This window comes from Oncorhynchus masou, chromosome 16, assembly GCF_036934945.1.
Source record: "Oncorhynchus masou masou isolate Uvic2021 chromosome 16, UVic_Omas_1.1, whole genome shotgun sequence".
NCBI classification, from domain to species: Eukaryota; Metazoa; Chordata; class Actinopteri; order Salmoniformes; family Salmonidae; genus Oncorhynchus; species Oncorhynchus masou.
In genome coordinates this window covers 27,711,085-27,726,482 of record NC_088227.1, presented here as the reverse complement: position 1 = coordinate 27,726,482, position 15,398 = coordinate 27,711,085, and the positions used below count along the sequence as shown (strand labels likewise).

At 44.4% G+C, this 15,398-nt stretch overlaps 1 protein-coding gene across 2 annotated transcripts in view; it reads left to right on the top strand.

The window, feature by feature from the left end:
• The window catches only part of fndc1 (fibronectin type III domain containing 1), a 79,997-nt gene that overhangs the window by 25,261 nt on the left and 39,338 nt on the right, over positions 1–15,398 (top strand). For both annotated transcript variants that reach the window (XM_064991380.1, XM_064991379.1), the window contains 7 exons: positions 3,825–4,106; positions 4,476–4,574; positions 9,165–9,282; positions 9,362–9,549; positions 11,561–11,668; positions 12,160–12,354; positions 12,550–15,398. The exon at positions 12,550–15,398 is cut by the window's right edge and continues 294 nt beyond it. In XM_064991380.1, coding sequence (XP_064847452.1) covers positions 3,825–4,106; positions 4,476–4,574; positions 9,165–9,282; positions 9,362–9,549; positions 11,561–11,668; positions 12,160–12,354; positions 12,550–15,398 — 3,839 coding nt within the window. The remainder of the gene's footprint in view (positions 1–3,824; positions 4,107–4,475; positions 4,575–9,164; positions 9,283–9,361; positions 9,550–11,560; positions 11,669–12,159; positions 12,355–12,549) is intronic.

The window sequence follows — 15,398 nt, the reverse complement described above, 5'->3', positions numbered from 1 at the left end:
CATAAACACGAAGAGGTATCTATCCAAAACGGAGATGTATGGGTAAACCACCACTCCAATCTATAACAAAGAACAAACAGCAAAAACACATACAAATCATAGAATCAACGAATAAAGACTACCAGAACCCACTGGATTCTCAAATTACCTTGAATGAACTACAGAACAAAATACAGACCCTCCAACCCAAAAAGGCCTGTGGTGTTGATAGTATCCTAAATTAAATGATAAAATATGCAGACCACAAATTCCAATTGGCTATACTTAAACTCTTTAACATCATCCTTAGCTCTGACATCTTCCCCAATGTTTGGATCCAAGGACTGATCACCCCAATCCATACAAGTGGAGACAAATTTGACCCCAATTACTACCGTGGGATATGGGTCAACAGCAACTTTAGGGAAATTCTCCTCATTATCATTAACAGCAGGCTTGTACATTTCCTCAGCAAAAACAATGTACTGAGCAAATGTCAAATAGGCTTTTTGCCAAATGACTGTAAGACAGACCACGTATTCACCCTGCACATCCAAATAGACAAACAAATCAACACAAAGGCAAAGTCTTCTCATGCTTTGTTGATTTCCAAAAAGCTTTTGACTCAGTTTGGCACGAGGGTCTGCTCTACGAATTGATGGAAAGTGGTGCTGGTGGAAACATACCACATTATAAAATCCATGTACACAAACAACAAGTGTGTGGTTAGAATTGGCAACAAAAAAAAACATTTCTTCACACATGGTTGTGGGGTGAAACAGGGATGCAGCTTGGGCCACACCATCTTCAACATATATATTAGAACAGTCTGCAACACCCGGCCTCAGAATCTGAAGTCAAATGTCTACTGTTTGCTGATAATCTGGTGTTTCTGTCCCCAACCAAGAAGGTCCTACAGCTCTGTCAGACCTAGTTTTGGCAAGTCGGTTAGGACATTTACTTTGTGCATGACACAAGTAATTTTTCCAACAATTGTTTACAGACAGATTATTTAAATTATAATTCACTGTATCACAATTCCAGTGGGTCAGAAGTTTACATACACTATGTTAACTGTGCCTTTAAACACCTTGGAAAATTCCAGAAAGTGATGTCATGGCTTTCGAAGCTTCTAAAGGCTAATTGACATAATTTGAGTCAATTGGAGGTGTACCTGTGAATGTATTTCTAGGCCTACCTTCAAACTCAGTGCATCTTTGCTTGACATCATGGGAAAATCAAAAGAAATCAGCCAAGACCTCCACAAGTCTGGTTCATCCTTGGGAGCAATTTCCAAATGTCTGAAGGTACCACATTCATCTGTACAAAAAACAGTACGCAAGTATAAGCACCATGGGACCACACAGCCGTCATACCGCTCAGAAAGGAGACGTGTTCTGTCTCCTAGAGATGAACGTACTTTGGTGCGAAAAGTGCAAATCAATCCCAGAACAACAGCAAGGACCTTCTGGAGATGCTGGAGGAAACAGGTACAAAAGTATCTATATTCCACAGTATAACGAGTCCTATATCGACATAGCTTGAAAGGCTGCTCAGCAAGGAAGAAACCACTGCTCCAAAACCAACATAAAAAAAGCCAGACTATGGTTTGCAACTGCACATGGGGAAAAAGATCATACTTTTTGGAGAAATGTCCTCTGGTCTGATAAAACAAAAATAGAACTGTTTGGCCATAATGACCATCGCTATGTTTGGAGGAAAAACTGTGAGGCTTGCAAGCCGAAGAACACTATCCCAACCGTGAAGCACTGGGGTGGCAGCATCATGTTGTGTGGGTGCTTTGCTCCAGGAGGGTCTGGTGCACTTCACAAAATAGATGGCATCATGAGGTAGGAAAATTATGTGGATATATTAAAGCAACATCTCAAGACATCAGTCATCAGGAAGTTAAAGCTTGGTCATAAATGGGTCTTCCAAATGGACAATGACCCCAATCATGCTTCCAAAGTTGTGGCAAAATGGCTTAAGGACAACAAAGTCAAGGTATTGGAGTGGCCATCAGAAAGCCCTGACATCAATCCTATAGAAAATTTGCAGGCAGAACTGAAAAAGCGTGTGCGAGCAAGGAGGCCTACCAACCTGACTCGGTTACACCTGCTCTGTCAGGAGGAATGGGCCAAAATTCACACAACTTATTGTGGGAAGCTTGTGGAAGGCTTCCCGGAACATTTGACACAAGTTAAACAATTTGAAGGCAATGCTACCAAATACTTATTGAGTGTATGTAAACATCTGACCCACTGGGAATGTGATGAAAGAAATAAAAGCTGAAATAAATCATTCTCTCTAATATTATTCTGACATTTCATATTCTTAAAATAAAGTGGTGATCCTAAGTTTTTACTAGGATAGGATTAAATGTCAGGAATTGTGAAAAACGGAATTTAAATATATTTGGCTAAGGTGTATGAAAACCTTTGACTTCAACTGTAATTACTTGACACATTGGAAAGAATTTTTAAAAATACCAGCGCAAACTAGAATGCTATTTGGCCCTAAACAGAGAGTACACAGTGGCAGAATACCTGACCACTTTGATTGACCCAAACTTAAGGAAAGCTTTGACTCTGTACAGACTCCGTGAGCATAGCCTTGATATTGAGAAAGGCCGCCGTAGGCAGACCTGGCTCTCAAGCGAAGACAGGCTATATGCACACTGCCCACAAAATGAGGTGGAACTTCCTAAACTCCTGCCAAAAGTATGACCATATTAGAGACACATATTTCCCTCAGATTAGCCACAAAGAATTTCCCAAGATTTTCACCTGTTGCCACAAGAAAAGGGCAACCAGTTAAGAACAAACAACATTGTAAATACAACCCATATTTATGTTTATTTATTTTCCAATTTGTCCTTTAGCTATTTGCACATAATATGAGAGAGAGAGAGAGAGAGAAGGGGGGATTAGTTGTGGCAGGGCAGAGATAGATCAGCAAACCCTCTCACACACAGACTGCTTCTGTCCTGTCAGGAACTCTTGTCCTGTCCTCCTATCCTGCTTTACTTTCTTCTCTTCACTTATCCTCTTCTCATCTCTCCTTCACTGACCCAGCAGGTAATAACTCCTACATATTCATTTCATAAGAGCGTAGTGATTAAACCTGTATGACCCTAACTTATGCCCACATCTACTTTATCACTCTGTCTGACAGGATGGTATCAACCTCTGCTGCAAATGCATTCATTCACTCTGAAGGAAAGAAGACCGCGCAGCCTTTCATCTGACAATGATTATGGGAAAGAGGGATGAGAGATGGGGGGGAGGAGAGAAAGGAAAGGGAGGGACATGTTTTTCATTATGTTGTCAATGCTATCACTCGGCATGCCAGCGAAGCACGGGAGGGCTGGGGAAGAGAAGATGGATGGCGGAACTGTCTGTCTGTCTGTCTGTCTGTCTGTCTGAGACGACTGTTCAGGCTGGAGTCAGACAGATATCATGTGATAACATCAGGAAGTAGGAAACAGGAAGCAGCAGCAGATGACATGGGAAGATTGTGTGGTCCGTGGTCGCTGTCTGTGTCCACGTTGTGACATCTCCAATGGTTACAACGTCTCAGATACTGTAACTTGTTTTGATTATTGGAATTGAAATTGAGTTCCTTTTGGACAAAATTGAAATCCAATTCCTTTTGGACAAAATGGGACATATGGGGAGTTTCCCTGAGTACTCCACGGCATTTAAAACATTTCAAAGCATAGTGATGAGATAGAAACTCATAGTAGTGATTGCAGCGATCTGCATGTGAACCTAAGATTCCTTATGGTCTTATCAGGGTCAGGTGAACCATACTGCACTTCAGCGATATTTTTCTCTCTCTTCCAGCTCGTCCATCTCCTACTCCAGACACCCGGCCCAGGCCTGACCCCCCTGTGAGGATGCATGTGATGACAGGAACAGAGACAGGGGTAGATGAGTCATTGCGCCCCTCAGGCCTAACCTCCCCCAGGGGGCAGCGGATCCGGAGACCCCCCCAGTCGTCCTCCGGCCCTCGTCAGCCAGAGAGGGCTAGGGCAGGGCCAGCCCTGCTGGACCAGAGGTCCCAACACCAACAACACCACACCCAGCCACAGGCAGACCAGAGAAACAGACACAACCTCAAACTAGGTAAGAGCACCTGGATCTCTCTCACACCGAGTTTGCATATTGTTGTGTGATGAGGGAATTAGAAGGTAGGCCCTTAAATGTCAGGTAATCTAAAACTCAGCCTGAAGAAGAGTTCAGTAGTATAAACGTGTTGCAGTTGTGCGTCTTGATGCTATATAAGGATTCATCTGCTCCTACTTACAGCGTATGTATTCTTTGTAGATATTACCTGTACATAATTTACTAGTTTTCTTCATCGTACTGGTCGCCTACTTGTTGTCTTTCTTGTATATTGTTGTGTGAACTGTACAGTATGTACTGTGTGTGCTTAGTGCCCACCCATAGTGTGTTGTAGAGTTTAAACGCTGGTCTATGTCTCTCTGTTCATAGCCTCTGAGTCCGTCTATGTGGTATCACTGCAGGCACAGAGAGCAACGGGGCGGAGCGCGCCAAGCAGCAGGGCCACCCTGACCAAAAAAGCTCCACCAGGTACACCTTATGACCATGTTATGAGTCTTTACAACATCCTTAGAAGCCTTTATAACCACTCTTAATTAACTACATCCAGCTGCAAGGAAATCCTTTTCAGACAACACCCAAGCTTCTAATTATATTATATTATTACATTATTATATTATTACACTATTACAATATTATTACATTATTGTATAATTATATTATCATATTATTATATTGCATTATTATATTTTTTGCATGAATATATTATAATAGTACATTATTATATTATTACAATATTGTTACATTATATTATTACATGATCATATTATTATAGTGTATTATTACTTGAATATATTATATTATTACATTATTACATTATTATATTATTACATTATTATATTATTATATTGTATTACTACATGATTATATCATATGATTTATATTAGTACATTATATTATTATATTATTGTATTATTACATTATTACATGATTACATGTTTATATTGTATTATAACATTATTAAATTATTATATTATATTATTACATTATTATATTATTACATGATCATATTATTATATTGTATTATTACATTATTATATTATTAAATGATTATATTATATTATTTATATTATTACATAATTATATTGCTATATGGTGTTGTTACATTATTATAATATTACATTATTATATTGTTACATTATTATATTATTATATTGTATTATAACATTATTACATGATTATATTATTACATGATTATATTATATTATTACATTATTGTATTGTATTATAACATTATTATGTGATTATATTATTACATGGTATTATTACATTATTATATTATTACATTATTATATTATTACATTATCATATTATTATATTGTATTACTACATTATTATAATATTAAATCAAATCAAATCAAATGTATTTATATAGCCCTTCGTACATCAGCTGATATCTCAAAGTGCTGTACAGAAACCCAGCCTAAAACCCCAAACAGCAAGCAATGCAGGTGTAGAAGCACGGTGGCTAGGAAAAACTCCCGAGAAAGGCCAAAACCAAGGAAGAAACCTAGAGAGGAACCAGGCTATGTGGGGTGGCCAGTCCTCTTCTGGCTGTGCTGGGTGGAGATTATAACAGAACATGGCCAAGATGTTCAAATGTTCATAAATGACCAGCATGGTCGAATAATAATAAGGCAGAACAGTTGAAACTGGAGCAGCAGCACGGCCAGGTGGACTGGGGACAGCAAGGAGTCATCATGTCAGGTAGTCCTGGGGCATGGTCCTTGGGCTCAGGTCCTCCGAAAGAGAGAAGGAGAGAATTAGAGAACGCACACTTAGATTCACACAGGACACCAAATAGGACAGGGGAAGTACTCCAGATATAACAAACTGACCCTAGCCCCCCGATACATAAACTACTGCAGCATAAATACTGGAGGCTGAGACAGGAGGGGTCAGGAGACACTGTGGCCCCATCCGAGGACACCCCCTGACAGGGCCAAACAGGAAGGATATAACCCCACCCACTTTGCCAAAGCACAGCCCCCACACCACTAGAGGGATATCTTCAACCACCAACTTACCATCCTGAGACAAGGCTGAGTATAGCCCACAAAGATCTCCGCCATGGCACAACCCAAGGGGGGGGCGCCAACCCAGACAGGATGACCACATCAGTGAATCAACCCACTCAGGTGATGCACCCCTTCCAGGGACGGCATGAGAGAGCCCCAGTAAGCCAGTGACTCAGCCCCTGTAATAGGGTTAGAGGCAGAGAATCCCAGTGGAAAGAGGGGAACCGGCCAGGCAGAGACAGCAAGGGCGGTTCGTTGCTCCAGAGCCTTTCGGTTCACCTTCCCACTCCTGGGCCAGACTACACTCAATCATATGACCCACTGAAGAGATGAGTCTTCAGTAAAGACTTAAAGGTTGAGACCGAGTTTTCGTCTCTGACATGGGTAGGCAGACCTGCCTCCAGCTGTTTGCTTAGAAATTCTAGGGACAATTAGGAGGCCTGCGTCTTGTGACCGTAGCGTACGTGTAGGTATGTACGGCAGGACCAAATCAGAGAGATAGGTAGGAGCAAGCCCATGTAATGCTTTGTAGGTTAGCAGTAAAACCTTGAAATCAGCCCTTGCTTTGACAGGAAGCCAGTGTAGAGAGCCAGTGTAGAGAGGCTAGCACTGGAGTAATATGATCTAATATGATTTTTTGGTTCTCGTCAGGATTCTAGCAGCCGTATTTAGCACTAACTGAAGTTTATTTAGTGCTTTATCCGGGTAGCCGGAAAGTAGAGCATTGCAATAGTCTAACCTAGAAGTGACAAAAGCATGGATACATTTTTCTGCCACATTTTTGGACAGAAAGTTTCTGATTTTTGCAATGTTACGTAGATGGAAAAAAGCTGTCCTTGAAATGGTCTTGATATGTTCTTCAAAAGAGAGATCAGGGTCCAGAGTAACGCCGAGGTCCTTCACAGTTTTATTTGAGATGACTGTACAACCATTAAGATTAATTGTCAGATTCAACAGAAGATCTCTTTGTTTCTTGGGACCTAGAACAAGCATCTCTGTTTTGTCCGAGTTTAAAAGTAGAAAGTTTGCAGCCATCCACTTCCTTATGTCTGAAACACATGCTTCTAGCAAGGGCAATTTTGGGGCTTCACCATGTTTCATTGAAATGTACAGCTGTGTGTCATCCGTATAGCAGTTAAAGTTAACATTATGTTTTCCAATTACATCCCCAAGAGGTAAAATATATAGTGAAAACAATAGTGGTCGAAAAAAGGAACCTTGAGGAACACCGAAATTTACAGTTGATTTGTCGGAGGACAAACCATTCACAGAGACAAACTGATATCTTTCCGACAGATAAGATCTAAACCAGGCCAGAACTTGTCCGTGTAGACCAATTTGGGTTTCCAATCTCTCCAAAAGAATGTGGTGATCGATGGTATCAAAAGCAGCACTAAGGTCTAGGAGCACGAGGACAGATACAGAGCCTCGGTCCGATGCCATTAAAATGGCATTTACCACCTTCACAAGTGCCGTCTCAGTGGTATGATGGGGTCTAAAACCAGACTGAAGCATTTCGTATACATTGTTTGTCTTCAGGAATTACATTACATGATTAGATTATATTATTTATATTATTACATGATTATATTGCTATATGGTGTTGTTACATTATTATAATATGACATTATTATATTGCTACATTATTATATTTAATTAATACATTATTATATTATTACAATTTTATATTGTATTGTATTATTACATTATTATCTTATATTATTACAACACTCAAACCACATGACACAACACACTTTTTAGAGTTTTACACCATTTCAACACCTCTCCTCATATAGCAATGTAAAAACAGACTACATTTCAGTAATGCACACGCTTAGAAAAAAGGGTTCCAATCAAATCAAGTCAAATTGTACTAGTCACATGTACCGAATACAACAGGTATTCTTACAGTGAAATGCTTACTTACGAGCCCCTAAACAACAGTGAAGTTTTTAAAAACACGGATTTTAGAGCAGCAGTAACTAACAATACCGAGACTATATACAGGGAGGTACTGGTCAGTTGAGGTAGTATGTACATGTAGGTAGCGTTATTAAAGTGACTATGCTTAGATGACAACAGAGAGTAGCAGAGGTGTAAAGAGGGGGAGAGCTGGGGGGGACAATTCAAATAGTCTGGGAAGCCATTTGACTAGATGTTCAGGAGCCTTTTGGTCCTAGACTTGGCGCTCCGGTACCACTTGCCACACTCTATGACAAGGGTGGCTGGAATCTTTGACAATTTTTAGGGCCTTCCTCTGACACCGCCTGGTATAGAGGCCCTGGATGGCAGAAAGCTTGGCTCCAGTGATGTACTGGGCCGTTCGCACTACCCTCACAGCTGCCATACCAGGCAGTGATGCAACCAGTCCCAGGATGCTCTCAATGGTGCAGCTGTAGAACCTTTTGAGGATCTGAGGACCCATGACAAATATTTTCAGTCTCCTGAGGGGGAATAGGTTTTGTCGTGCCCTCTTCACATCTGTCTTGGTGTGTTTGGACCATCTTAGTTTGTTGGTGATGTGGACACCAAGGAACTTGAAGCTCTCAACCTGCTCCACTACAGCCCCGTCGATGAGAAATGGGGCATGCTCGGTGCTCTTTTTCCTGTAGTCCACAATCATCTCCTTTGTCTTGATCACGTTGAGGGAGAGGTTGTTGTCCTGGCACCACACGTCTAGGTCTCTGACCTCTTCCCTTTAGGCTGTCTCGTCGTTGTCGGTGATCAGGCCTACAACTGTTGTGTCATCGGGCAACAAGGCCTAGCCTTGCAGTCATGAGTGAAGAGGGAGTATACCAGGGGTTCTTCGTCTGTCCCCATATGAGAACCCTTTTTGGTTCCAGGTAGAACCTCTGTGGAAAGGGTTCTACCTGGAACCTAAAAAAGATTATTCAAAAGGTTCTCCTATGGGGACAGCCAAAGAACCCTTTTAGGTTCTTGATATAACCTTTTTTTCTAAGAGTATAGTAACTTATTTTCAGTTAATTGTGCTTAGACCTGCAGACCTCCAGACCATATTGTGTGTTTTGTATCCCCCATGCAGAGCCTGAGGAGCATGAGGCCAAAGACATCAGCGTGAGGGTCATGTCCCCTCAGTCTGTCCTCATCAGCTGGGTGGATCCGTCCATCGAGATGGAGAAGGTCCTCCCTGGGGACTCCAGGTGAGAGAGTGTGTGTTTTTGTGTGTCTGTGAGAAAGAGCGAGAGAGATAAGTCATATAATCCATTTTCCCCTCTCCAGACACTACACAGTGAAGTACAGGGAGAAGGGTGAGTCTGCTCGATGGGAGTACAAGGACACCAACCAGAGGAGGCTGCTGATAGACACCCTGTCAGCTGACAGGATGTATGAGTTTTCTGTCCGCATCTCCAAGAGAGACAACCATGGCAAATGGAGCACATCTGTGTTCCAGAGGACCCCAGAATCGGGTAGGTTGTCTTACTTCCTGTCTGAAAAGAAGGATAACCCCAAGTCTTCAATGTCATTTCCCATCTTTTAAAGTGGAAATCTACATTTCAAGCAATACAAAAGCGACTGTTTTGGTAAAAAGGGATTAGTGATGTGGCTGCGGAGATGTAACCACTCTCAGATTAACAGACAGACTATAGACTGACCAGCCATGACATCAACATTATAGTTTCAACCACGTTATGAGGCTTTACAGTGTTTGTTTACATTTACTTTGTTTACAAACATTGGAGTAGAACATGGTTGTGTTTTGTTTTCTGAATTTGTATGACAGTTGAACTAAGCTCATGAGGACTTTATAAATTACATTCAAGAATCAATGGGTTTATATAAGATTGCCCTTTTAAGAGGGAAAATGGTATTTTCTTGATTAAAGCTGCTATTTTCCTTTATTTACAATTTTCAAAGAGTCACGTGAGTCATACAATGAAAGATTTAAGGGTAAATCATAGGTTTTGGCGTTGATTCATATTTAATACAGATTGTTCCATACCATCCCTCCTTACCTTAGACTGCAAACTGTCATGGTCAAATCATAGAGATTGAATGGTTGTGAAGATGGGGAGAGGACTGGACCATAATAAAAAGATGGGGAGAGGACTGGACCATAATAAAAAGATGGGGAGAGGACTGGACCATAATAAAAAGATGGGGAGAGGACTGGACCATAATAAAAAGATGGGGAGAGGACTGGACCATAATAAAAAGATGGGGAGAGGCCTGGACCATAATAAAAAGATGGGGAGAGGACTGGACCATAATAAAAAGATGGGGAGAGGACTGGACCATAATAAAAAGATGGGGAGAGGACTGGACCATAATAAAAAGATGGGGAGAGGACTGGACCATAATAAAAAGATGGGGAGAGGACTGGACCATAATAAAAAGATGGGGAGAGGACTGGACCATAATAAAAAGATGGGGAGAGGACTGGACCATAATAAAAAGATGCTCTGCTTTTTTGACACCACATTCCAAACAGCAAGTCATACAGGCTCTAGTTTTGTCTAATCTTGATTATTGACCAGTCGTGTGGTCAAGTGCTGAAAATAATACCTAGTTAAGCTGCAGCTGGCTCAGAACACATTTGGCTCTTCATTGTAATCAGAAGGCTGATGTAAATACTATGCTGCCAGTCTCTCTGGGCTCAGAGTTGAGGAGAGACTGACTGCATCACTTCTTCTTTTTATAAGAAACATTCATGTGTTGGAAATCCCAAATTGTTTGCATAGTCAACTTACACACAGCTCTGACAAACACACTTATGGCACCAGGGGTCTTTAAACAGTCCCCACATCCAGAACAAATTCAAGAAAGCGTACAGTATTATATAGAGCCCTTATTTGCATGGAACTTCCTTCCATCTCAAATAAACAGCAAACCTGGTTTCAAAAAACAGGTGAAGCAACACCTCACGGCACAACGCCTTTCCCCTAGTTGACCTAGATAGAATATGAGTATGTATTGATATGTAGGCCTTTACATGTTTTATGTAGTTCTGTCCTTGAGCTGTTCTGGTCTATTGCCTTTCTGTATAATGTCATGTTGTCTGGATCCCAGGAAGAGTAGCTGCTGCATTTGGAACAGCCAATGGGGACCCCAATAAAATACCTTCATGAAAACCTCTGCCAGTTTGTGATTTCCATTTCATTGCTTTATGTCATAATTCAGCACAGTTGGTGTATATCACTCCAATCCTCCCGTAACTGATCCTGTGGTGTCATACAGTATATTCTGTCATGAGTGTAACATTCATATTGTAGCATTCATACAGCCTAGTTGACTGCTGCTTGGAGCTTGGAAACGTATAGCAAACTTTACATTAGTTTTTCCCTATTTGAAGCCTATTGGCAGGAACTACAGTACTGTTACTGTACAAGAAGCCACTTCTCCTTCTTCTCTTCTCCTAGCTTCTGTCTTCTCTCTCGGTACGCATTCCTTCTCATCCCTTTTGTCCTCTGTGCTGCTCAGCTCCCTCCGGTCCTCCAGAGAACTTTCACGTGAAGGCGCTGAGAGGGAAGGGAACCGCCGTCACGGCGACCTGGGACCCTCCTGAGGAACCCAACGGGAGGATACGTGGTCAGAGCATGACACTCCTCTTTGATCCTTCAGTAGATGATTTCACTGTACAGATGTAGGATCAACATTTCACCAGTTTCTCACAGCTGGAAAATAATCCTGCCGCAAAAGGAAATGTGAATTATTTTGTGGATTATAACTAATGGACGTTGTTGAAGTGGTTGATACATTTTTTGTTATAGCAAATCAGGTATGACACTTACAAGTGGAAATTACAAACTTTAAAATGTTTCATACGCTACAACTTGGCATTTCCTGCTGTATACATCTGTATCTCTCGTCAAATATGTGTTGACAAATAAACAGTCAAACAGTCAACTAATTGATCAATATGAATCCATCAGTTATTCAATTGATCAATCAAAGCCCCACCTAAATACTTAATCAATCCATCAATTCTAAACCACATTATACATCAATTTATTGATTCAGTTTTATTAAACACATACATTGTTGGTGCTATGTAATGATCCTGGTACTCCTCCGCTCAGAGTACATCATGTCCTATGCTCCTGCCATGAAACCCTTTGGGATGAAGTCAGTGACATACCGTGGCAGCATCACCTCAGCCATCGTAGACGGCCTCCAGCCTGGGGACCGTTACATCTTCAAGATCAGGGCGACCAACAGGAGGGGCCAGGGCCCTCAAACCAAAGCCTTCAGTGTGGCCGTGCCTCGTGGCACCAGTAAGCACATCCACTGTGTGTGTGTGTGTGTGTGTGTGTGTGTGTGTGTGTGTGTGTGTGTGTGTGTGTGTGTGTGTGTGTGTGTGTGTGTGTGTGTGTGTGTGTGTGTGTGTGTGTGTGTGTGTGTGTTGATAGTTGCATTTCTAATGTCCTAATGGTTTGTACACTTAACTAATACTCCATCTTACTTGTCAGCCAACAGCGCTGCCTCCCCACCAACTCATCACTCCAAGGGCCAAGGAGGCCGTAGAACCAGCCACACACCTTCTCGGACCACCGAACAGGACAGTTACCATGACGATGACACCGACCTCCAATTAGACGCCGTGACCGAACAGCTGACCACACCCACCCAGACCACATCCTCCGCCACCAGACGGAAACGCCCACTCACCCAAACACGCTCCTATCACAGCATCTTCTCAGATGTGAGGGGCACGGTCAGGAAGGGGGCGACCAATCAGCAACTAGGAGGTGGTACCTCTTCAGCCAGAGATAAGGGGAGAGAGACGGAAACAGAGGATGAACAGGAGGAGGAGTACAAAACAACAGAACCCAATCCAGAAGAACAGAAGAAGGTGAGGCTCACCAACGAGGCTCTGGAGGAGAAGAAAGAAGCATTGTCTCAGAACAACGGTGTTCCTTCTGAACCTGAGGAGGAGGACAGGAGCCATGGCAGAGGGGGAGGGAAAGATCCAGCTGTAGATGAGACCTCTAGCCCCAGCCTCAAAACAGAGGTTCCCTCATCAGAGGGCTCCTCATCATCGTCCAAACCCTCCTACCCTCTCCGCAAACCTCTCTCCGGTAGACGCATCAACTCTGGTCGACGGCAATTCTCCCGGACATCAGGCTTAGGGTCAGTGTTCCAGCCGAAGACACAGGATGCAGAAATGGACAGTGCCTCCTCCTCCTCCTCTTTGTCCTCCAGCCCATCCCACAGCCAGGAGTCAGCAGCCATCAGGAAAGACGATGCGGTCACCAACTATGCCGAGGGTAAAAACACCTATGACCAGCCCAGTGTCACAGAAACCAAACCCTCCCCCTCCACCCCAGAGCAGGCCATCTCAGAGCCCGAGGCCGAGGCACCTTCTGTGGGTAGGGGTCCTGCTCTGCCAGGTCGTGGATATGGTTATGGCAGGAGGAAACCCGGGATCCTGTCTCGAGGGAATCCAAATGGCCGAGTTCTGACTGGACTCCGCAAACCTGGGTCAGCCTCAACATCGACCGGAGGCAAGATTCCTGAACCGTCACACACTCACGGCTCACATACTCCTAACGCGCAGGACTCAACACACCACCAGGAGAACAATGACCACAACGACTACAAAAACACAGAGACAAAGGCCACAAAAGAAGAAGAACCCACTTCCAATTCTCAGACCATATCCTCTACACATCCCTCAGAGGAGGACGCAAGAGAGGACAGGACAGAGGAGAGAGGGAGAGAGAACAGGGGAGAGGAGGAAGGGAGGGGAGACAGGAGAGAGGAGAGAGGGAGAGAGGACAGGAGAGAGGAGAGAGGGAGAGAGAACAGGGGAGAGGAGGAAGGGAGGGGAGACAGGAGAGAGGAGAGAGGGAGAGAGGACAGGAGAGAGGAGAGAGTGAGGGGAGACAGGAGAGAGGAGGGAGGGAGGGGAGACAGGAGAGAGGAGACAGGGATGGGGGACAGGAGAGAGGTGGGTGGGAGGGGAGACAGGAAAGAGGAGGGTGAGAGGGGAGACAGGAGAGAGGAGGGTGAGAGGGGAGACAGGAGAGAGGAGGGAGGGAGGGGAGACAGAACAGAGGAGAAAGGGAGGGGAGTCAGGAGAGAGGAGGAAGGGAGGGGAGACAGTAGAGAGGAGGGAAGTAGGGGAGACAGGAGAGAGGAGGGAGGGAGGGGAGACAGGAGAGAGGAGGAAGGGAGGGGGGAGAGGAGAGAGGAGGGAGGGAGGGGAGACAGGAGAGAGGAGGAAGGGAGGGGAGACAGGAGAGAGGAGGAAGGGAGGGGAGACAGGAGAGTGGGGGGAGTGAGGGCAGACAGGAGAGAGGAGGGAGGGAGGGGAGACAGGAGAGAGGAGAGAGTGAGGGGGGAGAACAACTCCAACACCCCAGCTCCCCCTCCCTCCAGGATTAACTCCTTTGGGAACCGTCACCAGAGCAGGTTTGGAACAGGGACGGGGAGCAGTAGCAGGGCCTCCTCCCCCCGGGCGGACGGGAGGGTTCCCTGGAGCAGGACTACCTCCTCGTCCTCCGTTGGGGCAGGGAAACCTCTCCTTAGAGGAACCCCCTCCAGGACAGTTGCATTGGGGGCAGCAGGAGCTACGGGGGCAGCAGGAGCCTCAGGGGAATCGAGGACCTCAGCATTGCAGGAGACCAGTGAAGATGCTAAAACCTCTTCCACCCTCTACCCATTAAAGAACGGGGAGAGGGTGGGGTCACCTAAACCCTCTCTGCCCAACAGGAATGCAGTTCTAGATGGATCTAGGAATCCCATCACCTCCTCTTCCTCCTCCAACCCCTCCTCTAGTGGTCGTAGAGACTCCAGTGAGCCAGTCCACAGAGGAAGCAGCATCAGGGAGGACAGCAGTAATGACCATGAGGAGGACTATCTCTACGAGGGGAGCAAGGAGATCTATGAGAAAGTCACAGACCCAACCCCTGTCCCCAAAACTACTACCACCACTACCACCACTACCACTACCTCAGCCCCCAGTACCCCCCGCAGGGTGTCCCAGAGTGGGGATAACGAGAATGTGGACCCCAAGCTTGGTAGAACCAGACCCGGTTTAATCCCCAGTTCTACGTTCCCCCGACGTCCCATTTTAGGTCCCAACGGGAGGGTGAGATCCCCCCTACTCACAAACAGGCAGACGGCTTCTAGGTTCCCCTTTAGAGCACAACCAGCACAGAGCACACAGTTAGATTCCTCTAACCCAGACACATCCCCTTCCTCTTCTTCCTCTTCCTCCTCTAGTCTGCCACAGCCAGACCACAGGGTTAACGGGGGCACTAGTGTTAGCACTGGAGGCTCCCCACCTTCCCTCTCTCTCCCCTCCCTCAGACAG